The following is a 27,061-nucleotide window of genomic DNA, read 5'->3' on the forward strand; positions in this document are numbered from 1 at the left end:
AATTTCATTCCTAGCAGATAAATTATACGCGAGAACTGTTTGTGCATGGTGGGTAGTTAACATGAAACCCACAAGATAATCACGATTTTTTTCCAAAAGAATATGTCAAGTGTTTTTCCCATCCCCCCTGATCAAACTAGCGACTTTTTCTGTTTTCCAATGTGAAGAAACAACTTTGTGGAATGCATATTTCATCAGAAACAGGTATAGGTAAATGAACATGTTCCTTGCAACAGCTGCCATTGATGCATTACTGAGTCAAGAGAGTAAGACTTGTACCATATGTATATTACGTATGCATTGAACTAATAATATAACATAAAATTATGTGAGGGCTGTCCAAGATGTAGCATGTATTTTGAAATAAAATTGAAGCTAATGACAAAAAAATTGTATCATATACATTTGAAAGGCACATTCTTAAACTATTTTTCTACATAGTTGCCATTCAAATTGATGCATCATAACTATGCACAAGTTTTTCAATTCTATTTCTGAAGAAATCTGCCACCTTATATTTTAACCACTTGTTTACACCAACATGCAATTCTGCGTCACTGTCAAAGTGCTTTGTTGCAAGACACATCTAGCAAGAGATTCGCAATCATAAATCTGTGATTTTAACAAATTTTTTTGTTGATTTTCTCCATCAGTTCATCTGTCACAAGACTAGGCCTACCACTGTGGTCCTTGTCTTGCACATTAATGCGGCCAAATTTAAACTGAATGTGCCACTGCCTCACTTCACATTCACTAATTATTCTGTCTCCATACACTCCACAAAGTTGTCTATGAATCTCAATTGGCCTGTGGTTTTTTGCCATTAAAAATCTAATCACAGATCGCACTTAACAACTTTCAGGACTTTCTATTGCAGTGCACATTTTAATAGTTCACAGTGAGCAAAGTAGAAGAAGCACAGTCTACACAATACCACAGCAGGATGTGTACTGAGGGTAGGGACATTTAGATACTAAGATGGTGGCTCTAGCCCTACCCAAAACCATACCAGGCCAAAACTCAAGTTACTGTCTGGTCAGCCCTTGTATTTTTTCACTATAAATTATTCATTTAAAAAAGTTTTGATCACAATTTATTGAATATCTCTCATACTTAAAGATATTTATAGGTTTATAATCTGGTTATCTGGCATTCTATCTGGTTTATTCTCTTCCTCTTAGGCTACTCTAGTTCCAACGACTGAAACTACTCGTTTGACTTTCTTTATGAACATACTAATGGAACGCAAGCATCCAATCATGTTAGTTGGAGGCGCAGGATGTGGAAAATCTGTAATAGTCAATGAGAGACTTTCTTCGCTTTCAGAAAACTATTTGGTGACCAACATTCCATTCAACTTCTATACTACTTCTGGTAGGTAAATGTAATTATCTTTAATAACAAGCATGATGAGAGATAGTTATGTGAGTTTCAATGAAAATTCTTTTGATTTTAAGAGGTGAGGTGATGTTTTACAAATTGTCATCCATGGTGGTGTCACTTGAACAATATTTCACTCTAAGTTCATTAAACCTTTTAATTTCAATCTTGCTTGGATCAAATGTTGTGTAGTTCAAAGCTAAAAGCTATCCCGGTCCAAAACTATCGGCATTTGTGTGCTTTTCTTTATTGATTAATCAGAATAAATCTGTGATGAAAGTCTATGATGGCGTTATAATATCACTTGGCATTTTAACATAATGTTTATTTTTTTAAATTTTCCCTTTATTATTTAGGCATTATGTATCATGATTTTGCTTTCCATATATCACAAAAAAATCCATTGCACTACTTTTTTCTTAGTCGGGTTACCATGAAATAATATTATATATGATAGAAAAAGAAGTAGTATTAAAATTTCAGAGGGAGGATGAATTGGATGTTGGAGGCAGAATTATTGCCTCTTGAGTTAGGGGAGATGTTGGTGAAAGTAATAAATACTCTAAGAAGAAGAATAAATAATGAAAAGATTATGATTTCAAGTTACTGTGCTCATCTTGAAGCCCTTTTGAGATAACTAACAAAATGCTTCCAATTGTTTTAGGTATCGTAGTAGAAGTAATTTTGTAATGGGCTTCCTCTCATGCTCACTCCTGGTGCAACAAAGTGAAGTACAAGATATACAGTATAATGATTATTGTCTGAAGCTCATTGCCTATTCTTATCTGAATATTTTATCTGTCCATTAATAATAAACTGCATACCCCTTTACCATAAGAACCAAGGAAAACCATGCTATACATATTCCAGTAAGCATTATAAATGCTCTCTATACTATTAAGGCTCTCTACAATGACAGAAACTTCAAACTGAAAAGGATGTAATCTGCATTGAAACAGAAATGTCACTGAAAATAAAAACCACTTAAAAAGTAGTCACTGATGACTTAAATACCTACCAAATTTAAGTGAGAGAGTCATAATTTTCTAAATTTTTTGCATTTTGGCATAAACTTTCAGAAATGTTACAAAAAATGCTAGAGAAACCTTTGGAAAAAAAAGCAGGAAGGAATTATGGACCACCGGGAAATAAAACCATGGTATATTTCATTGATGATATGAACATGCCAGAGGTATGTTTGTATTTCATATATCTTATTACATTGATATTCTTGACAAGTGCCTAATTAAAAATACATGTATTATAAAAATTAACTTTTATTTTTTATCAGGTGGATGCATATGGTACAGTGCAGCCACATACTTTAATAAGACAGCACCTTGATTATGGCCACTGGTATGACAGGCTTAAATTGACTCTTAAGGATATCCATAATGTACAGTACTTATCCTGCATGAACCCAACAGCAGGAAGTTTCACCATCAATCCTCGTCTGCAAAGGCATTTCATTGTATTTGCATTGAGGTAGGTTGATGTTACAAGATCTCTAAGTTAGGGTGGGGGCTCAGTTGGAAAATTAGGAAATGTCCACTTATGCTTATGGTATAGCTAGTATTAAACACCTTTAACAGCATTTGAAATCCTCTGGATTTCACTGAAACAGCTTGAACAAGTCTCACAATTTAGTTTTTTTTCATCTCTGAGCAATCATGTCGTCTTTCTTGCTCATAGCTTTTCTATGTCCGTATCTTGATGAAAATATTATGAAACCACTCACTTAAGATGCCTTGGGCATTAGTATCTTCATGTGTTTTTTCTCTGTTAGCATCTGTTACATATCATGTATTTTATCAATGATTTCTGGAGGAGTGACTTCAACAGGACATCCGGAACATTCAGCATTGCTTTTGCCCATATGGTAGCACCAAAAATTTTGAAATTACATATATACCATTCTAATCAAAGTTGAAAATTCGCCTTTTTGTTTATCAAGTTTGTCTTTAGTCTCCTGAGATAATTTATTTTTCATCAAATAATGTTTGATCACCAAGGCATCCTTTTTAATCCTTAAAAAAAATCATTTGACTTGCTTGATTCATACAAAGGCAGATCACTGTAACTGATCGATGTAGCTGAAACTTGGTATCTATTCCTTCAAAAGATGCTTAATATTAAAAATAGCTTTGATGTGCAGTTATGTTGGCTGTGAGTGGATTTTTAAACTAATATCTGAATGAGTAATGTGCAAGGTACATTATATTGCCTGATAATTTACATGTATATTCAATTTTAAATATTGAGGCCTTATATGTTTCACCCATATTTTACGCAATCAGCTATTTGGCATTTGTATAAATAATAAATGCATTTTTATCATCACAAGTTTCTAATGTGTTGAATGGTTTATGCAGCTGATTTTCAAAATGGCAGTCATGTAAATATTAAATAAGCTCATATTTAATGGAATTTAGAATTATTTGCCTCAACTGCAGTGTTTTTCCTTTTTTCACTGCATATAAATTAATCATGAATTTCTGGATACTTTCAGCCTTTGAAACTTTTCATAAATTCTCTAAGAAAACAGTACCATTCAGTGCTTATCTATATCTCTAACAGCCTCAACAATCAACCTACTGATGTAAGATGATGACATGCATTAGAAGTACAAGGAAAATAAAGCTCTATGACTGAAATCATTAGAACATATTTTTAAATTTATGAATTTTGTTTACTAGGCACATGTGGGTCACATAGAAAAAATAGTTCTTACAATTCGTTTCAGTACATTATAATTATTAACTATAAATTCTTTACAATAAAATATATTTTTACAATAAATGTAATTTATAACATTCTATAAACTTTCTTGGAAAATAAGTGTTAAGCATATTAAGATAAAGATAAAATTGTTAAGCATATTAAGGGGCTGAAACATAATGGTTGTTTCAGATTCCCTGTTATATTGAATAATGTCTAAATTGATCCTCACTATGCCTCATTATGTTTAATATTTTCATGATTCTTTAACCTGACAAAGCCAGAAGCTAAGGACATTTTTTCTTGAGCTTAAAATAAAGTATTTACATAGTGTAGCTGGCTGTTACTTGAGCTGGATACACTCTGGTACCAGAATGAATAAATTTTTAGAGTGTAAACCCTATGAATTAGTTAATAATTATCTATTTGTTGTAGCTCTTACATGTCAAGTGATCCTGGTCATTTTTTTCAGTTTTCCTGGCCCTCAGGCTCTAGACCAAATATATAAATCAATATTGCACCAGCATCTGACAAATCCTCTGCTAAAAATTCCACCTTCAGTTCAACGATTCTGTGACAAAATTGTTACTGCAACGTTATCACTTCATCAAAAAGTAGCACAGGCATTTCTTCCAACTGCTGCGAAGTTCCATTACATCTTCAATTTGAGAGATCTCTCAAACATATTTTCGGTAATGTAACATTTGTTACCTAATTTTTTGTACTTAATGAATACACTTCAAAACTAGTGTATGTTATAGTGATCATATGCATTTAAGTTTAACTCTTCAGTTGTGATCATAAGATTTCTTGTGAAACTGAATTAACGTACCTTCAATTAGTATAATCGTTGAGTGGTCATTGTCTATCTCCAAAAAATTTTGCTTGAGCTGTGGAGCATGGTGGAAAAACCCAGAGGCACCACAAAATTGATGAAACTAATTTATCAAAGCCTTCCGATTTGACAAATTTCCTTTCTGTGAATAAATTCAGACTGGAATGTAACCTGAAATCAGTTTTATTTTTTCTTCAAATTCTAATTTACATTGTATATTAATTATTTTAACATTGAATTAACTATCTGTATATGTGTCCATCATATTCTTTTGCATTTTCTCCAAACTCTTGATGGTGAGGAGTAGAGCTCAAAATCATGTTCTTTGCAGACTCTTTTGCCCTAGGAAACCATGTATATTCATTTTGATTAATCTTGAGAAAGTGAATGAAAATCATGAATAACTCATTTTGAATGAAATTTTCACCCAAATTTGATTGGAATACAAAAGATTACTAGAATAGGAAAGGTTATTATATTAGCTACATTTTTGTTCTAGACTAATCTTTGTGGATAAATTATTTAATATTTTAACTGAATTATTTTAAATGGAAAATTTTAGTTTTTCCAACTTATTTATGAGTATCAGTCTTAAAATAGCCTATTTGGTGTTTATTTAAGATTTTTTAACTTGAAAGTAACGAAGTAAGTAAGTGGGTGAACTCTACGAGCACCTACCAAACCGACCTTCGGGTTGATTACTCTGTTTATGGTTTTATACCTTAGTCATATAATAACTGATATATCTTAGTCATATATGATATTTGACTAAGAGTCAAAGTGTATTGTGTGTCAAATCTTTGACTAATTTTGTTAGTATTTACTTTGAAATAGATTAAAAAATGTCAATATGTCGTCATACATATACTTCAGGATTGCACAGTGTGGCTGTGTACAGTAAACCCTCACTAATCAAGACTATATGGGGGCTTGGGGTTATTGTTGTGTGATTTTCGGCCGCGACATCATTGGTGGGAGCATAGTACAGAATGAGAGAGTCGTATTAGGTTTACGAGTCTTTATTTAACCCTTTTCAAGCTATGGGGTTCAGGCACCGGGGAGTAGGGACAAGGGAGCGGGGCAAGGCTGGACATCTCTGGTGTGGTTGTATGCTCAACCGACAGACACAGAGGCGACACAGGATGTAAGGAAAGGTGCAGCGCAAGGCTGGGCGTCTCTGGTGTGGACATAGGCTTGACCGACAGACACAGAGGCAGAGTATCGGGTGAGGAATGGGGAAGGGAGTCGGGTCGTCGGGAGAGGTGCAAGGAAGGGCTGGGCGTCCCTGGTGTGGTCATAGACTCGACCGACGGACTCAGAGACAGGGTATCGGGTGAGAAATGGGTTGTCTCTGGTGTGGTCGTAGGGTCGACCGACAGAATCAGAGACAGGGTATTGGGTGAGAAATGGGTTGTCTCTGGTGTGGTCGTAGGCTCGACCGACAGACTCAGAGACAGGGTATCGGGTGAGGAATGGGTAAGGAATGGGGTCCTGCTCCAGGAGCGTCTCGCTTTATAAGGCATCGTGCCTTTGGGGGGAGGGACTTCCAAGTAGCTACATAGTAGCTAAATTGTAGCAACAAGGGAATTGGGTAGTAAACATTGTGTTGTCTTGGTTTCCAAGAAACCCACACTACATCACTATACATTGTCTGGTATGCTGGGGGGTATTCCTTGGGAGAGTTAACCAATAGTAGGGTTTCCAAGAAACCCACACTATATCATCCAGATAAGGCAAAATCAAGATTAGCCAGGGTTTTGGCACACAACCCTGTGGAGCATTTCCTCCTTTAATTTTGTGCACCTTTGATTGCCAACGATTTCTAATAATTCCATGTGACCCATTAGAGCCTGAAAGTGTGAGAAGATTCCATTTTAATATAACATCAACTTATTTCAATAAAATATTTCACCAATTTTCTCCAAAAATTTATTTGATAGTAATTTACTAGTTTATTAAAACACAATGTTAATAATGGCTCAGTTGAATAATGTCATATCTGTATGTATATCCATTATTCAGATGACAAATAAATCAAGTATTTTATCTAAATAAAAGAGTTTAACTTGAGAAAAATGGCACTCGTTTTCTTTAGTATTTTTTGGTTGTAACGGTTGAATGTATAGTTACCGCTGTTCTCTGCCTTACTAAAATGTTATCATTTGGCATTAAAATATATTTATGTGCATAAAATTTGGTTTTGCTGAAATATTTAAGATATTTATCATCCACTGGTTAATGTACTTGAATTCCATTGCATGTTAATGCAGTTTTTATGGTTGAATATTGCTAACTGATGGCATAGTCATTGACTGTGGCTATTTTCACTGGAGCAGTTTGCATTTTTCAATATATATTATTTCAATGGAAAGGAACGATTTGGGGTTTTCACTAATTATTGACAGTCATGAAAAATTACTTCTATTTCTTCCTTAGAGATTCCGAGAATATTGATTTGGCATTTCTCAATTTTGGGAACAAAACGATTATGGAGCAAGTCTGTTGTCTTAATCCCAATCAAGTATGCAATCTACGAATTATGTTGAGTTGGTGATATTTCATCCATAATCCTCCTTAAGAGTTCGAGGTTGTCGGTATTCCAGGGCAGTATTTTTCAACTTGAGGCCGTGATCAGTATTAGCAAATCAAAGTATGGCCACCCTTTCTTTTCTGACTTTCGGTCTAGGATCCTTGGATTCACTTCATAAATCTTTCATATTTTCTGCCAAATCTCTTCAGTAGACACCTATTTCATTTGCAGTTCTCTGAGATTACTTTAAATCATATTTAATCATCAATGCTTGCAAACGTTCCATAAATGGTTCAACAGAATCACTATGAGCTCTCATATGTACTTACAGCATAAATAATATGTCACTTAAAACACCATAAACAACTACTATTTACATTGAAGTTCTCCTGGGTATAGAGAGAGCCAGAGAGCTTCCATGTGTAAGGGAGGTCAATGGAGGGAGAACCTTGGATGGGGAGAGTACTAAGTGGCTCTCTCATTTATGCAGTTTCATGGACTTTATTATACATTGCTGTAATGTATACTAGTATGTGTTTAAGCTTGTTCTCTTCTCTCTCACTCTCTGCAGTTGACTAAGTTCCATGCCTTTTTATTGTGCGTGTTAGTTTCTGTGATTTGTAAATGTGCATATTATGAGTGCATATACAAGTATGTATTTTTAATGTAGTCCAAATAGTGAAAGTGATGTTCCTGATTAAGTGTAAACGATTCATGTGGAATTAAGGTACATTTATTGATTGATTTTTATTTTGATCTAAAAAGGTTTTTTGAAATCTTGTGTAATCTGTGGTGGATATTACAGTCTTATATGAGGTTTTCATTTGTGAAAACAATGTAACTTTTTAGGAATAAAGATCAGTTCTGGAACCAATGTATCTTACATGAATTCTGGTTCCAGTTCTACATAGTCTCAGGAACTGGTGGAACCAGGAAGTGTCAGTAAAGACCCTTAACTACCCATCACTAATTTAAACCTCTTTATTTGCATGCCTCCACTAATTGTCTATCTGGCCTGAATGTGTCTCACATCATTCTTTGTTTTTTCTAATTTTTTCACTCATTTATGAATAATTTTATAACTTTTTGGAATTTTATAATCGAGTGTTTTCAATGTGAACTGTTTAAATCCACATTTCTGAGATTGTGCCAACAGTTTAAGTCTATTGTTATGTTCTTGACTAAATAAGCATTGTCACTGCATGCTCTATGCATATTGTTTTTTTATCACAAGCATTAAGTCAACTTTTAATTTTGTCTTTATCAAAGGGGTTGCTGTTCAGTGGTGGTGAATGCCTACCAACTATTGTAGACCTTGTTAGGCTCTGGATGCATGAAGCTCAGAGGATATATTCTGACAAATTGGTTGAGGAGAAAGATGTCGATACTTTCAACAAAATAATGAAAGATGTTGTCAAAAAAACTTTTGAGGTAAGCCTTTTGACTAATAATTTGTTTTGTATAAAACCTTTTTAAGATGATAAATAGGATCAGCAATTCAAAGAACTGCTGTGGCAGTAATTCAGCAATAAAAAACAAAGAAATGACTGCTATTTCCACTTAGTCATCCACTGATGTGCACTGAAATACAATAATCTGGTGGTGTAAAAAACATTCACCTTTACTTGAACTTCGATCCTTCAATAACTGGCCAGATGTTGAGGGAAATCTCATTCATATAAGAGTTAAGAAATTCACAATGGCCAGATAAATCTCTTAGCTAGATATCAAGGGATATGGGTCCAAATTCCAGTTGATGCGAATGATTTTTACTCTATGAATTTTCAACCTACTCAAATAGGACTTTATGACAGAATGTGATGTAACAAAATATAATGGATACTCTGGCATTGTTATTTGCTGCTTTTTGTGGCTGTTTATGCACATCATCCTACTTTTCTGGGGCAAATAAATAAATTCATTTATTTGTGATTAATATTAATAAGTGGGTCGCGGTAGTCCAGGGGGTAGAGCATTGGACTACTGACCCGGGTTCAATTCCCAGGCTCAATTCCCGGGCAAGTCTCTGGGCACTTGCAGCTCCACCCAAGCTATGTGATTTTTTGGGCACCAGATCATCCTGGAAAACCATAACCAGTACAGGGAAAGGAACTGGCCCCCCTATCCTGATGTGTGAATTTCACATGCCGTCGGGCTTAGTACTGGGTGAACTCTACCATGACCTACCAAACCGACCTTCAGGTTGATTGCTGTGTTTATGGTTGTTTTTAATATTAATAAATAGTTGTGATAATCTATCATGGGGCTCTTGAGAGGAAAATAAAACTTCTTTATTATCATAGTTTGAATGGAGGATTCCCTGGACCATGGCTTATCAAAGAGAGAAAGAATATTTTTTGGAATACATTTTTTTCTATAATGTCTCATAATATTGGATATTTATTTAATGAAGATGCATATGTAAGGTGGAAAGCAACAAGTCCAATTATACAGACAATTTTGACTGCCCGATAGTGGTTGTGAACATCTGGTGAAATACTATATTAAAATTATTGAGCAATTTCACAAAAGATTCAAGTGATCATGAACTGATTTTTGGATTTAGCAGGAGGTTGAAGTTGGCCTTCCGTTTCATAAGACATTATAAAATCTGGCAATATTGCTAACCACCATTAAGGATAAATTTTTAATTCCTGAATAGATTATGTATTTGAACCATTGGCATTCTCACTAGATGGAATAACATGACCAAAATAGTTGTCTTTTACCCTTGAATGACTTAAAACTCCTTACATAAAGTCCTACTTTGGAAAGTGTTTTCCCTTTTTTATGTTATCATCACATCTTTCTGACCATTGAACTTCTCTCTCTTGAGAATTTCCTCCTCACTGGATTCTCTCTTAAGCTACACAACCTAGTAATATTTTTCTCACCTAATATTATGTCAGTCAATGACTGATGATGATCTCTCATCTGTGATTACACGTATGTCTTCACAAACAAAGGTTGTCCGGTCTATAAGGTTATTTGCCTTTTCACCTTTGTACTTTAATAAACCTGAGGAGAGCATATTTTTGCTATTTTTTTGGGTAAATGAGCACATTTCACAAAATTTGCAATTTAAACCATCAATAGGTGACAAAAATGCTACAGACTATATCATCTTCACTGCTGTCTCGAACTGGATATGAAAAAAGAGTTAAAATGTCAAGCTATGAAAAAAAAAACAATTAAAAATCCAGGGAAATAAATGGTGACTTAGTGAAGTGAAACCTTACTTAACAAGTTTCTTACATTATGAGTAATTTTTGGAACTAGAAAAAAATTGTAAAAATATGACTTACAGTGTGACCTGTATATACATGGTATGACATGATAATGAGCGACATTTTGTGTAACAAGTGGCAAGGAGAAGGAAAGTCCCTGACTATGTGCTCGCTTAATCAATCTGTGTTTATCACTCATACCACCAGCATCTTAGTGTCACTTGTGATCATATAATTTTCCAAACTTGATTTTTTTTGTACAAAAAGTAATAATCCTCGCAAAAATGTCAAAATAGAAAATGCCACAAGAACACAGCCATAAAAGAACAAAAATAACCATAGAAATGAGACGTAAAATCATTGAAAAGGGAGAAGGATGTGCGAGTGTGGCTGCTCTAGCATGTACATGCAATCAATCTATATCGACGATTTTCACTATCCTCACAAACAAGGTTAAGGAGATAGATACTTCGAAAGGAATGACAAGAGTATCTACACAATGGTGTTATGTATTCCCAGCAATGTTGAAAGGTTGCTACACATATGGATAAACAAAATTAATTGCCATGTGATACTTTTAATGAGAATATCATTTGTAAAACGGTGAAATTGATAATTGTCAACCCCGTTAAGAAGACTCGAGGATCATTAATAGCCAATAAAGAAGTTTTGGAGGGAAGCCATGGATGATTCAAGAAGTTTAAGGGTTAATTATGAGGCTACCTGTCACAGCAGGTTTTTAATTTTTACATCATAGTTCTAATCTGGAAAATGATACCCAAGCAAACCTATATGCATGGAGGGGCCCATAAGTACCTAGCCTGACCTAGAGATGGTGGTAGTCGTTTGAAAAATATCATTGTATTAGAAAGTACACAATCTATAAAGCATATGTTTCAAGTGTGAAGACGCCATGTTGATTAGTATTTGTTTGGCAGCCATCAATAGCGGACGTTTTCAGTGAATTTGTGAAAATGGAGAAAATTAGTCATTGTTATGTGATACAATACTTTTATTTGAAAGGCCTCAGCTCAACCAATATAAAAGCTGAACTGGATTCTACTCTGGTTGAGTCTGATCCTTTGTTTACAACAGTAAAGTATTGGGTGGCAGAGAGTGTGAAGATAAAAATTTGACTTCATTGATGAGGTCCAAGTCCTTGCGACGCATGATTTCTAGTTGTTCCATGGCATCTAGCTTCTTTCCTTTATCCAGGTTGTGAAGCACTTTACAATCAAAGTCACAGAAATGGTTGGAATCAAGTAGATGTTTGGCAAATAAAGAATTAGTATGACCTGTAATGTAGCCTTTCCTGTGTTTCTTAATACGTGTCAAAAAACTTCTGCCTGTCTGACCAATGTTTATAAGTGCGGTACATTGCATATTAACTGAAAATTTGGACATGAGAAAGCTGTATGCAAGATGGGTGCTGTGTTTGCTCACACTCAAGCAAAACCAGTGTTGTGAAGATGTTTCAATTGAGTGTTTAGCAAAGTTTCATAGTTACAAAGCAGAATATTTGTGCAGTTTTATTACTATGGATGAAACATTGGTCCATTGCTTCACATCCAGGACAAAAGAACCATCAAAACAATGGATTTAAAAGGGAGAACTGCCTCCAAAGAAGACGAAGACCATTTCATCTGCGGGCAAGGTCATGATGTTGGTTTTTTGGGATGTGTGTGGGATAATTTTCATTGACTGTCTTGAAGAAGGAAAAACTATCAACGTCGAGTATTATGCAAACTTACTGCAACATTGGGAGTGAAGAAGTCAAGCCAAACCAGCCGCAATTGGCTAAGAAAAAAGTGTTGTTTCATCAAGATAATACACCAGCTCACAAATCCTTATTGCAATAGCCAAAATTCATGAATTAAAGTTTGAATGGCTGCCTCATGTACCCCATTTACCAGATTTAGCCCCTCGGATTATTTTCTGTTTGCAAACTTGAAAAAATGGCTCGGTGGTCAAAGATTTGCCAACTGTGAAGAAGTGATGTCGGCAGTTAATGGCTATTTTGAGGAGTAATACAGTTCTTATTATAAAAAGGGTATCGAACTTATTAAACTTCGCTGGGAAAAGTGAATAGAGCTGGAAGGAGATTATGCTGAAAAAGAAGTTCATTTTTTTCCAAAATTTTTGTGTTTTCTTTGTTGGCTCGGTTACTTTTGGGATTGCCCTCGTACACGTAATAGCAGAGGAGAATGCATTTCCCAGCCAAAAACCAATGAAAGACCATCTCACACTACTTTTTTGTACCAATGCAAGGAGCAATTTGAAAATTAAACTGCTGTTTGTTTACCATTCAGAAACTCCACAAGCTTTCAATCAAGCGGTAATTCCAGAAGAGCAGTCTAAATGTGATTTTCTGTAGATCAAATTGAGATTCTGGGATGGCTCATTCTATAATAGGAGAAAAGGTGATTCATGATCCTAAACAATTTATATTTATAAAATTCTTTGGATAAATATTAAATATATGTACTTAATTTTTGCATAGAACAAATTATCATATTTTATATGGTAAAAATTGTTTCACTCAATGGGTGTTTTGCATTACAAGATTCTGGAAGAAATTATACTCGTTAAGTTAGGTTCCACTGTTGTTGCATTAGGTGCACAGATTTAATTCAATGGAAATTAACCTCTATGATCACTTTAAATTATTTATATTTTTATTTTTAAACAACTTTGTTGGGGTGAGATTGAAATTTCATAGTCCCTTCTTCCACCTAATTCCTGCATATTACAAGAAGACAATTACAAACATGCATGCCCTTGGAAAATCTACCTAGGTAGGAATCAAACCTGCAACTTCTGGGTTGGCAGGCAAGGATCCTACCCCCAAGCCATGAGGACCAGCTACAATTACTGTAATTATACTAAAATATCTAAATGGAATATGGTAAAGCTACAAAGCAGAATCAAAGTACAAACTATCCATTCACAGCTCCTATATTTGTTTTAGGATCATGTAATGATAGTTTCTCAATCCTTATTTTTCTTTGAAAAGTCATTTCTTCAAAAATATAATCACCATGCACAGATTTTTGTTGTCACAAATTTTGCATTAATCAAGAAATACCTGTAGCTTATATTAGCCCTTCCCCTGAGCTGAAACTGCTATGATTTGGATGCAATTAATTCCAAATGATATCCTGTCATCCCCTCTGTAATACCTTTTTCTTAAATGAAAACATAATTGGTATTATTTTTATACTCACTTTACTTGTTTAAACATTGGAAATAAACTGACTGAAATCATACATCTTGTCTAAAGTGCCTCCATTTTATGCTGAATAGACACTTCTTTGCATATTTGCTACAGGGTGTGCCTTTTAAAGTTCCTCTATCAGTATTATAAATCATTAACTCCATTTTTTCCAGGAAGTTGAAGATACAATGTGGAATAAGCCAAATTTATATTGCCATTTTTCACATGGTGTTGGGGAAAGTAAATACATGCCAGTTGCTTCCTGGGAAAGTTTACATAAGTTACTAACTGGTGCTATGGCTAGCTACAATGACTTAATTGGAGCAATGAATCTTGTTTTGTTTGAAGATGCAATGATGCATATTTGCAGGTATTATTATTTATTTTTAGTTTAAATTTGAATGTACATGATTATTAATTCAACTTGATCTGAAGTTATACCAAAAATGTATCCACACACTGCAAGCCTTCTTAATAAGTTAATATGAGTTTGTTGTCAACCCAATATATGCACTGAGAAGCAGAGGTGCTCATCTCACTATCATGTGAGCATCTCTGCCCTATCTACTCCATCCTTTATTCTAGGTTCTTTTCCATAGGCAGTGCAAATCAATATTTTATAATGTAAATCATCCCAATTCCCTAGAGGATACAGGATATAGTTTTTGTAGATACAGTGTCAAAAGCTTTCTCTAGAATGATGGTCTCTTTATTGGAAAATATAATCATTACTTCTGTATTGCCTCATGCTATTTGTGTTTCCTTAGAATCAGCAGAATACTAGAATCCCCTAGAGGTAATGCTCTACTCGTGGGAGTTGGAGGTAGTGGAAAGCAGTCACTTTCACGACTGTCTGCTTCTATATCGGGTCTTGATGTCTTTCAAGTTCAGTTAAGAAAAGGATACTCAATCAATGACCTAAAGGTAAGAATGTATTTTTGGATATTTAATAATACAGTTATATTAATTTTCACAAAAGAAGTAGTAGATGTAGCTTTTGTGGTTCCCCAAGGGGGAATCACGCCGCATTTTGCCTAAAAAGGCTCTCTACAGCTGGGGCCATGGGCGCCTTGAGCCAATTGGTTCAATTCTCAAGTGGCTAATTTTTATGCTGCGGGATTAAGAGTACCTGGGGCAGCTTTATGATACAGAAAGTGCTTAAAAGTGAACCAACATTTGATAGCACCAACATTTTTAACATTCATAGATAAATTGTTTTGTTGTCTATCAACCAATTCTCTTTTACTAGGTCGCATTTTTTAAAACTGACACACCTGTTTTTTGAGTAAAATGTATACAGGTATATGCACTATGTATTGTATTTTTAATATTTTTTATGGTATCTATGGAGGATTGTTACCTGCTATTGATTAGTGCTGCCAAAACATGTTGGTAAAAGACACTTGCTACTTGATTGCTGAATTAGGGTACATATTTCATGAGTATAGAAAAAGAAAATTTGCACTTTCACATTATTAGGTCCAGGCATACTAGACAATGAGATAGAAAGGGCATTAAGGGAGATGAAACTAAATAAGGCCGTGGGGGTAGATAACAATCCCGTGGAACTTTTGAAATGCTTGGGAAAATGTGGGAGGAAGAGGCTATATGGGCTGATCCATAGTATTTATGAGGAGGGAATCTGGCCGGAAGACTTTGTGAGATCAGTTTTAGTTCCTATTCCGAAAAAGGTAAAGGCCACGTCATGTGAGGACTATAGGACAATTAGTTTGATATCCCACGCAGCTAAGGTTGTTCTCAGGATCATAAACAAAAGGATAGAGAGTAGGGCAAATGATTACTTAGGGGATGATCAGTTTGGGTTTAGGAAGGGGAGAGGTACGCGTGATGCCATTGCAGTAATGAGATTATTAATCGAGAGGAATATAGAACACAACCAGGAGGTATTTGCCTGTTTCGCAGATTTCGAAAAAGCGTTTGATAGAGTAAATTGGGAAAAACTAATGAGTATATTGCAGAAAATAGGAATAGATTGGAGGGAAAGGAGGCTAATCCGCAACCTGTACATGTCTCAGACTGCTCAGGTGAGGGTGAGAAACGGGGAGTCAGGATGGGCAGTGTTAGGAAGGGGTGTAAGGCAGGGTTGCCCATTATCACCGTTGCTGTTCAACCTGTACGCAGAAGAAATGATCAAAGAGGCATGGGAAGAACTCGAGGTAGGAATGAAAGTGGGCGGGGAATTCGTAAAATCAGTTAGGTTTGCTGATGACCAAGCTTTAGTTTGTCAGTCAGCCAAGGGGCTGCAAGCATTGCTGAGTGAATTGGAAATTCAGTGCGACAGGTATGGGATGAGAATCAATATTAATAAAACAAAGGTTATGCGATTTTCTAGAAAGAAAAAGGCCAAGCTTAACATTAAAATAGGAGGGCAAAAGCTAGAGCAGGTAGAACAGTTTACGTATCTCGGTAGTGTTTTGGACCAACACGGTCAAAGTAGTAGGGACGTAAGGAGAAGAATTGCGCTAGGCAAAGAGGCTTTCACAAGGAGGAGGGAGTTGATGACAGGGACTTTGAGTAAGGATGTTAAGAAAAGACTCATAAAAACTTTGATATGGAGCGTAGCTATGTACGGAGCGGAAACGTGGTCATTGAAGCAGGAGGATAGACGTAGGTTGGAGGCTTTTGAAATGTGGGTGTGGAGAAGGTGAAATGGACAGAGAAGAAAACAAATGAGGAAGTACTTGGTATGGTGGGCGAAGAGAGGGGTTTGTTGGGAGCAATCCTATGGAGGCAGGAAAAGTGGATGAAGGGGGTGTTGACCGGCAGTGGGATGTTGAAGACTGTGATAGAGGGTAGAATGTTGGGCAAAAGAGGAAAGGGAAGGAACAGGATAGGGATGCTGGACGGGATGAAGGGAGGAAGGAAGTACTCAGTGATGAAGAGGGACCTGATATAGAGTAGGATGATTGATTTTGTGTTTTGTTAGGAGTAATAAAATATTTGTTTGGTAGTTGTGTCCGTCCAAAAACCTACCTTAACCGGTAGATTACTTAAAAAAAAAAAAAATTAGGATTTAATATGTCACACGGCCATGGTTTCGATGCTGCACGTCATCAATTTTCCCAATTGAAAAATTTTTCATGTCACTTGATGATAATGCGGAGCATCAAAACTGTGGTCATGTGAAGAATTAAATCTTTATGTGGAAGTACAAAGTTTCTTTTTCTACCCTCATCATGAAGGAATTCCACAAAGTTAAGCCCGAAACTGTTATGTTTACTTAAATACTTATTCAAATTTAAATGATTTTCCATTCAGATTTCTTTGTGCTAAGTGTAGCATTTGTAAAACTTCCCAGTAAAGATCATCTCTTATGTTGTGTAGATACAAAAAGTGCTTGAACATGAACAGCAATTGTGTAGAAAACTGAAGTAGGTTTGTTGAAACTAAAACTGTCAATAGAAACTTTTTCTAATTATATATTTTGAGGACCAAATGGCCCTAAATTAAAAAAATAACCCTTTTACTTAAAATCATGCCTATAACTGCATCATCTCTATCTGGTATTTTTCCATTGAATTAGACTGACGAGAATAGACTTACAAAATTTTCAGTATTTCAAATTCTTTTTTTTCATTACTTTGAGGGTGATAATTTAAAGCATGTTTTATTTAACTATAGCAATTCAATAATTATTTTTTATGGCTAATTTTCTAGACTGACCTCGCCGCATTGTATCTAAAAGTGGGGCTAAAAGGTGTAGGAACTGTGTTTCTGATGAGTGATGCTCAAGTGGCCAATGAACGATTTTTGGTTCTAGTAAATGACATGCTGGCTTCAGGTGAAGTTTCTGATCTATTTAATGATGATGAAACTGATAATATCATCAATGGATTGAGAAATGAGGTGAGGTGAAATCATCATAAGGGAAGAAAATTTAGTAAGGCAAAATGTTATTCCAAACCAACCCGCTATTGATAATTAATTCCAGAATAACCTGTGTCCAAATTCTATATCCCTGACCCAAATTAGCCCTTGAGAGATACTTTTGACTGGAACTCTCATTATTAGTGTCCGATATCAGTGTGTTTTGACTCTAAAGAGTTCAGTGCAGTAGAGATCAATGCTCTAGATACTTTTCCATTAAGTAATGCATTGTGATTGACTGGGCAAATCCATAATTCCATATTTTGGGCATTGTAAATTTATCTTGCCATTGAAAAGTTAAAAAACAAAACATATCAAAACATTTTGAAATATTTTATGTTTGAATTCTAATTTACTTTTACTCTGTAGAGTACAAATAATTATATCAGTTATTTTATTTTGGTAGGCACCTATTAACTTATTTGCTTTGCAATATTATTCCCATTTTCCTACTTATCTGTATATATTGTCACCATTATTATCTGTAAAATTTCATTGGACCTGAAAGTTATAGAAGCAAAATAATGGATGTTACTAAACTGCTTATATATTATGGCAGCCTGAAATAATGTTTCAATATCTTTGATAAAGTATGTAAAAACTAATCGCATATCTAGGAAAAATAACAGGATGTCCAATTAGTTTAAATGATAAGGATTGAGGTGTATTGCACATAAATGGCATGCATAGCTGATTAATTTCAGATAAATAGTGACAAGTAGAAGAAATTACTGATGGATAAAAAATCAAAGAAATTTTTTGCATGAGCATTGGCAATAGTTTTAATCTTGAAATAAAGTGTACCTCTCCATAATCAGATGGCTTCTGCATGTTATGTACTAATGGCTGCATGTAACAGATGTTTAAAAAGTAAAAAAGTATTACAATAATTCCATACATGATGTAATTCTTAAATTTTAAGAATAATAATTTAAAGGTTGAAAATTATTTATTTGCTGTAGGTACTCTCTCCTATTCCATGTTGAATATTTTTGGTGAACTTTTAATTTATGTAGAATATTTATTAGGTAATTTGGTTTGATTAATGCTTTTGGTAATGATTTATATGGGAATCAGGATGGTGTGGTGGTTAACGTACTGGCTTCCGACCTAGAGGGCCGGGTTCAATTATCAGCCCAGCAACAATATTTTCCTGTGGTGTCCCGATCCCTACTTGAGGTGCCTTGAGGAAAGCACTTTCAGTTAGCACGCCGTCTGTCAGATGGGACGTTAAGCTGCAGACTCCTTGGCACCTTTTGTTGAGAGTAGGCTAATACTGACACTGGGTTTCTCTCCACCCTTCATCCTTTCCTGTCCATCCCTAATGGTGCAAATGATGTCAGCTGTCGGTCGCCTCCCTTAAAAACTACTACTACTATGGTTTCTATAAAAGTTTTGATCATTTGAATGATTTTTTATACTATTATTAATGGCAGTTCATTTAAAACTATTATTTTTAATATTTCAGGTAAAATCCTATGGCTTAATTGACTCAAGGGAAAATTGCTGGAAATTTTTCATTGATCGAGTGAGTAAATTTATTCTGACATAATACGCTGTAAGTAAATTAAAAACTCATAGAAAAACTGATGGAACTGATTTTTTGGCATCATCAGTTTGTATGAGTTTTTACTGTAATTGGAAAATGATTGTTAGATTATTTCTAATTAATGTTTTAAACAATTTCAAAAAGAAATTGAAATTTTTGTAGGTTCGTCGACAATTAAAGATAGTGCTTTGCTTCTCTCCTGTTGGATCAACTCTTCGTGTTCGGTCCCGAAAATTTCCAGCTATAGTCAATGGCACTGTTATTGACTGGTTCCATGAATGGCCACAGGAAGCTTTAATATCAGTTTCAGGAAGATTCCTACAGGAAGTAGAAGTCCTAAATGTAAGTGAAATATAATTTTCATGTGGTTAATTTGCAATGTCCAAAAAATCTTGGTTGCACAGCTTTCTTGAAAAACACTGGCAATCCTAGTTGATATCAAATTCATTTAATTGTTGATATAAAATTCATTTAATTGAGTCACTGAGATTCAGTGGTTAAATTCAGATGATATTTCTTCCATTTGGGTTTGTATTGTGTTATAAAATGTTTTGAATTGTAATTGCTATTAATGATGGCAGATAATTCCTCTTTAAAGCATAACAAACAAATGTAGGTTGGCCTTCTTTTTCTTCCTGCATTTGGAATTTAAGAAAATCAGGTCACCAATTTTTACTTCCACTGAAACTTAGTATTGGTATGTATATAATTTTTGCAGACCAACCTAGAGTTACTCATATTTAATATTATTTTCAACTTTAGTAGTTTGCCTATCTATTGTAATGAGTTGTGCACATATTTAAGCTTAGTTGTGTATGAAATAGATTTATTTGAAATACAGTTTCAATAAAAGTTATAAAATCAGTGTACCATTCCAACTTATATGCCAAAGTCTCCTGTGGCATTGTTTTCAGGAATACTTTTCTATGTCAGTTACAAAGTGTGTTTTAATTTAAAAAAGTAATTAGAAATATGTAGTTCCCTATCATATCTCTTGTAGATATTCATTGGAAAAAATCGATCATTTAATGGTACCCAGTGAGTGTATAAATTGTACTTTTATTAATATAAAAGATGATTTTCAGCTGCTTCATAATAATAGGGATAAACACTCATTGTGTACAAAAGGAAGCAATAGTGCAAATAGAAATATGCCCAGCTCTGCTTTTTCTATCAAGTATTTGTTATATAGGTTTATGCAGCAATGAATATCTTGTAAATGTTCAAATAAGCATCCTTTATGCTTAAGTTATCAAAATTAGTTGTCAAAACCCAATTTCTTCAGAAAATACCATTGAATTGTATTCTTTGTTTTGGTTGAGGATAGAACCCTTAAACTCTACTTTTTACTTGTTCAAGAGGAATAAACCCTTCAAAAGATGAAAAACTGCTCATTGGAGAGGCTCATTTGCTGACAGCTGAAGCCTCATTTCCTTAGGTTTTTTTACATGTTTAGTTTTTACTGTAGTTGAGTCTGTTTTTATTAGTATTACTTGTTAATTTATGCAAAATACCATTTGCAGCTAGAATTGGAGATAAATGTAGTAACTGTGATGATATAAAATTGTTCCCACTACCTATTTCCTTATTCATTGAGCTTTTGGGAGGATGTCTTCTTCCACTCCATCCATATTGTAGTAATCTGTTTTCATTATAAAAATAGGAAACATTTTCCTCTATTTTTGATTGCCTAAATCTCAAAGTACTATGATATATGATCTAATCCTTGATGTAAAAATTTTTAGAATCAAAATTGCACTTTCTCACCTCTAGATTGATAATTTTTCTTATCCTTAACATAGCCAGGATGCTTGTGTAATGTATTTGGAAATGAACTTGAAAATTCCTCTCCTACTTAGACATTTTTTTAAATCATACTCTTGCTTTGCTTGTGTTGGCTGGGCTGACGATTTCATTTTTCCTTAGCCAAAATGACAATTTAGTTCTCTGTTGTATTTATTTATTCGTTTTGATCTTTTTCAGCCTAGTCTTATACCTTCTATTTCTAAATTCATGGCATTTGTACACACCTCAGTAAATGAAATGTCAAAGTCATATTTGACAAATGAACGTCGTTATAATTATACTACACCAAAGTCTTTTCTGGAAATGATTAATTTATATTCAAATATGATCACATCGGAAACAAAAGCAAATATTGCTCGCATCGAGAGACTACAAAATGGATTAGAAAAATTATTTATCACAGCATCACAGGTATTGTAGTATATTTAGTTTTGTATTTGAAATGTAATCTCAATAATATTGCTCAGTAATTTTATGCATCATAATTTTTTAAATAACATTAACCCAGGTTGATGATCTCAAAGTAACATTAGCTGTTCAAGAGAAAGAAGTGAATGAGAAGAATGAAGCAGCTGACAAGCTAATTCATGTTGTTAAAACTGAATCAGACAAGGTGTCAGAAGAAAAGGCATTTGGTAAATTCCAAATTTCTATTTTTTATTACATATTTCAGTGTAAGATTCCAATTATTTATATCTACAAACAGCTCCTTATTATTAATCTTAAAAAATATTTAAGCGATAGCCCATAATCACACGTAACATATTTCACTCTCTAATTGTGCTTCTTTCAAGAAATTATTATTCCAAAAATATTGGATGCACTTGAGAAAAAGTTACTAACAATTAATTTATTTATTGTACTTTTGTCATCTTTGACACTGTATGGTGGCAACTTCTTCTGGTGTGTTTTATAATCGAAGGCTGAATTAGTACTTTTTAATTAGATTTTCTATCTTACCCTTTTACTTTTATGCAGTAGATGAGAAAATTATATCTTCTGTAAATGCACGTTATGTAAGGCTATAGTAATTGGATTTTGTTCACTCATGGTGCTTTTTTAGGGTAGTACATATATGGGAAACATGATTTTTGCTTGGTCTCAAAACATGGTCTTAAAAACCTGCGTATTGAGGGAATTTTGAAATCAGAACTAAGTGACAACCCTGTGATTAGTATCAGTTCCAAAAACACTAATTCACCCAATCTTTAAATTTTCTTTTTATAGAATTATATGTATATATAGAAATCTGTATCATATCTTGAAAATGCAATGTTTTGCCTCTTAGATTGGTGCATATTTTAATCCTAAGGATTGCGTATTTCTGCAGTTTTCGATAAATGAACCATGGAAAATGGAAACCTCAGATATCAAGTTTGCAGATATGGTGGTTCTAGCATGTTATAAATTTTATTTTTGGTGGATAAATTCTAAAGAATTAAAATCAATGCGAAAGAAATCTCCTTTTAAAATATTTAGAGATTGGAATCCCAGATTTTAAGATTTTATAGCTGAAATATCTACCCTTAAAAGTTGTGTGAATATAAATAAGAGGGTCTTTTCAAAATTATTCCCATTTCTTTTTAGGAATATAGAGAGAAGTTTATTTTCTATAATTTTCACATAATTTTCAATCTCTAACATGTCTTAATTTTTTTGCAAGATTTTTATTTCAATCGATAAATTTTTGTTAGCACTGGGATAGCTTTTGTACTCCCATGTCATAACAGCTCGCTGCCAAGTTTCTCTCCATCCTTCATCCTTTCCTGTCCATTGCGAATGGCGAAAATTACCTCAGATGTCAGTCACCTCCCTTAAAACTACTACTATGGTGGGTGAGTGATGTCATATCCAAACTGTAATAAGAGAGCATTGATAAACATAACAGTTTTAGGTTTAACTTTGTGTAATTACTTCATTATGAGGGTAAAAAGAAACTTTACACTTCCACAATAAAGGGGCTTTATTGTGGAAGTTTAAAGTTTCTTTTTACTCTCAAGAGAGTATTGATTTGATGGATGATGTGGGGACGAGCATTGTCTTGGATAAGGTTTATGCCCTTGCTCAGCAACCTCTTCTCTGGTTCTGAATTGCCCATCTGAGTTCATCAAGTGTCTCACAATACCTGTCAGCATTTTCTGTGTATTGAAAGAAAATTTGGCAAGAAGGCACTTCAGTGATGATGAAGAGGTGTCATTGCTGAGATTCAACTCTTCCTCAATGGCATGGCGGCAATACAGAAACTACCCTTGTGTCTACAAAAATCATCAATCTAAATTAAAATCTTATTAAAAAATAGAGAAATCTTAGAGATAACTTAAAATTGTGTATAAATCACAGAAAATAAAGTTTTCTTTCTATTTCTAAAAAAAATGGGAGACTGTACTTTTGGGATGACTCTCGTATGCAATAGTGTATAAATAAATTTTGTAAAATACATTAATGTGGATAATGCTAAATAAACATAGGCCTTTATAATCACCTACAACTTTGGTATCAATATAATATAATCTTTTTTTTGTATTATAGCCAATGAGGAAGAGGTGAGGGTAGCCACAATATCTGAAGAGGTGGCAAAACGTTTTAAGGAGTGTGAAGCTGACTTGGCAAAGGCTGAGCCTGCCCTTTTAGCAGCACAAGAGGCTCTAAACACCTTAAATAAGGTAATATTTTAGCAATTATATAATAAAGAAGACATATTCGGATTTCCTCAGCTAATCATATTTCAACGTTGACTGTGCTTCATTTTTTTACTGTGAACCATTTGTAAAAGACTCAAAGAGGCACAGTCACTTCTATGAGGATATTATAAAAACTTTCCAATGAATCCAGCCAACTTAGAAGTATGTTTATTTTAAGTTTCTTATGATTAATTTCAATTGGAGAATATTTACGTGTACATTAAGCTGAAGCTGTCAGTAAAGAAATTTATGCTTAATCACTTTGTTTTAAACCTTGAATATGTTATTGAATTTATAGGTTTTTTCATGATTTTTTAGGCTGGTCCATGGTTTGTTAGGGTCGTATGCTGTAAATATAACCGCAGACCTAAAATTTTAATTTTTTTTAGAGTGCACAGAGTTTTGATTTGATAAATGTCATACCCAAGCATAAGGATTCACAGGAATAGGTTGAATAGACTGAAAATCAAATGAAAACTAGTTGACCAACTGTTTTTCTTAAGTTGATACAATTTTTCCAAATTTAATTAGAGATCCAAATGCATTGTAATGTATTTACAAGGCTTAATTTTTTGGAATTACTATTAATTGTATTTCTCTTCTCAACAATGAGATCCAAACTGAGAAGTTTGGAACTCATCGTTAAGACCAATTCAATTGGAATAGTGGAGACTATGATACTAAATTTAAATTCTTCAGATACAATCCAAATTGTCCCAGTTGGCTGAATTCTATAACCTGCCTCATAATGAGTCAATAGCAATGAAAAGGCAGCAGATATTACCACTATGTTATAAGGCAAAGGAGAATTCAGGAAGCAAATGATGGCTGCATAGGTTTAATAAATTTCTATGGTTTGACCTTCCAGAAAATCTGTAAATAATCTGGATTCATGAATCAATGTGATGCTGTTGAGTGAACACTATTACACTGCAATGACTAATTCAAGCACGAGAGTTAAAAAATATTTTAAGTGAATTTTATTTCTTGCATAGAAAAAGTGTATCTTTAATCGACCAAAAATTATTATAAGGGGCCTCTAAAAGTTGGTTTACTGTGGGACTGTTTACAAATGCAGAGTCTTAAATTCACATCCTAATGTGCAGTAATTTTCCGTTAAAGCCTTTAGTATAGGTGCTATCAGTGAAATGATTTTCCAAACCCTGCTTTTTCATTTTATAGAAATTTAACTCAAACTGAAGAGCATACAGATGGGCCTTCGTCTTCTTCTCTTTCAGATTAAACAGTGTGTCAAGCGTTACAAATATCCCAACAGAAACTTAAGCATCCAATCCAAAGCATCCAATAAGAAATACATGTTGTGCATTCAAAGTTAGCATTTTGTGTACTTCTTGCCTTCTTTGGTGCTGTTGTCCAAAGTTACCTTCATTTTTCTGCCAGAAGTTCCCATAGTCATTAAGTACTTAGGCATATGGACAGAAAGAATTGCCCGCACATTTCAAATACTAGTGTCGCATCTGAAAACCTTGGGCATTTAGATTAACACATGAATTATGTTTCATGCAGAAATATTTAATCCATTATTTTATATATTCAGCTGAAATATTTATGAAATATTGTAATTATTTTAGCCATATTTGTGGAAGCTTTCAAGCAAAATATATTTTTCAGCAGAGTACGGCTGCACTGCCACTCTAAATGCCTCAATATGTCACCCTCAGTGCATGACTGAACTCTGTCTGGATTATGCAGGAGTCAGATTATTGAGGGATTATTGTGATTCATTGTTATGATAATGAATTTATATGAGCAAGAACTATTTTTAATGTAAAACATATTTCACGACTGTTGTTGATGTATGAATCATAAAAGTTCTGTGTAATTTTTATTTCCATTTAGGCAAACTTAACAGAATTGAAGTCCTTTGGGGCACCCCCAGCAGCAGTAACCAATGTAACTGCTGCTGTTCTGGTGCTGTTTTCTCCAAAGGGGAATGTTCCAAAAGACCGTAGCTGGAAGCAAGCCAAGGTGGGTTTTCTTATTAAACTAGGAGAGGTGATGAAAGAGTTATACTTGATAGTTACTTGAAAGCCTAAATTCCTTCTGCTGCTTAAATGACTATAATACACAAGATTTCAGAAAAGAAAATAAAATCTTTAGGTAGCAAACAAAATGATTTGGCATGACACAAAGTGAGTGAGCTTTGCATGAAATACTTGAAGGTTTGTTGTAACAGTGATACATAAGTCACAACAATTAGCCATCGAGACATGTGCATATAATTGAACAAATTTTTGATACCTTTGGATATTTCCAGTCAGTTAACCAATGGGGTATCCAAAGAGTATTGCATTTGCATTAAATTCTGTTTCAAATAAGGAAAAAACAGCAGAGTTCAAGTTTTGATATGCTTATGAGAGGACTTTTTAAGTGTTGCAAAACATCATGAGTGTTAGCAGCATTGTCGATTGGGCTAAGCACCAAAAGAAGACTATCTTAAATCTGCTTTGCCTTCCACATCAAGAGTGGAAGAGTGCCTTCCATATCTTCCAAAATGAGAAAATTCACCCTATGATCTTGATCTTATCAGTGAACATAAATAACTCTTCTTGTAAGTTTTTATGGTGCCCAAAGTGACATGGGTCATTCATAACCAATGTCATTTGCCAATGATGATTCTTAATGCTTTTACATAATAACTGCAATGCCATTTTCAGATGCAATTGAAAGAATGGCATCAGCAACGTAGGCATTAAAGAATAACTTCCCAACCCTCCACTCTCCATATTGCTGCTGCATATTATTTTCATATTCCTAGAGTTGAAATACACTCTAAAAGGATCTAATTACAGATGATGGAGGAGAATGAAGAAAATTTTATCTGGCCTTGAAACATCTTACAAAACATTTGCCAAGACATGTTCTATGAAAAATTCAAAAAAGTTTGGCTTATTTTTAGAGGGACAAGTTTTTGTCACTTCCTATGCTGTAATTATCTATCCCCTCTTATAGAAGCATAGACAATCATAGGTAATCCATCTCAAAATATTAATTGTTTTTTTAATGAAATATATCATTGCAGTTAATGATGGGAAAAGTTGATGCATTTCTGGAATCACTGATTAATTACAACAAAGAAGATATTCATCCTAATGTTGTGAAAGAAATACAACCATACCTCAAGAATAAAGAATTTGACCCAGAATTCATACGCAGCAAATCTTTAGCTGCAGCAGGTAGGTAGTAGATAGCTTATGATATGTCCGTGATAA

At 34.2% G+C, this 27,061-nt stretch overlaps 1 protein-coding gene across 1 annotated transcript in view; it reads left to right on the forward strand.

Moving 5' to 3' along the window:
- LOC139692126 (dynein beta chain, ciliary-like) overlaps nucleotides 1–27,061 on the forward strand; it is a 160,005-nt gene that overhangs the window by 104,900 nt on the left and 28,044 nt on the right. The window contains exons 46-60 of the mRNA XM_071590168.1: nucleotides 1,182–1,374; nucleotides 2,460–2,572; nucleotides 2,672–2,865; nucleotides 4,571–4,790; nucleotides 8,733–8,894; nucleotides 14,078–14,274; nucleotides 14,672–14,828; nucleotides 17,583–17,771; nucleotides 19,261–19,320; nucleotides 19,504–19,683; nucleotides 21,325–21,558; nucleotides 21,656–21,782; nucleotides 23,677–23,810; nucleotides 25,689–25,817; nucleotides 26,872–27,025. Of these exons, the coding sequence (XP_071446269.1) occupies nucleotides 1,182–1,374; nucleotides 2,460–2,572; nucleotides 2,672–2,865; nucleotides 4,571–4,790; nucleotides 8,733–8,894; nucleotides 14,078–14,274; nucleotides 14,672–14,828; nucleotides 17,583–17,771; nucleotides 19,261–19,320; nucleotides 19,504–19,683; nucleotides 21,325–21,558; nucleotides 21,656–21,782; nucleotides 23,677–23,810; nucleotides 25,689–25,817; nucleotides 26,872–27,025 (2,443 nt within the window). The remainder of the gene's footprint in view (nucleotides 1–1,181; nucleotides 1,375–2,459; nucleotides 2,573–2,671; nucleotides 2,866–4,570; nucleotides 4,791–8,732; nucleotides 8,895–14,077; nucleotides 14,275–14,671; nucleotides 14,829–17,582; nucleotides 17,772–19,260; nucleotides 19,321–19,503; nucleotides 19,684–21,324; nucleotides 21,559–21,655; nucleotides 21,783–23,676; nucleotides 23,811–25,688; nucleotides 25,818–26,871; nucleotides 27,026–27,061) is intronic.

This window comes from Hetaerina americana, unplaced genomic scaffold, assembly GCF_022747635.1.
Source record: "Hetaerina americana unplaced genomic scaffold, ioHetAmer1.1.p SCAF_4, whole genome shotgun sequence".
NCBI lineage: Eukaryota > Metazoa > Arthropoda > Insecta > Odonata > Calopterygidae > Hetaerina > Hetaerina americana.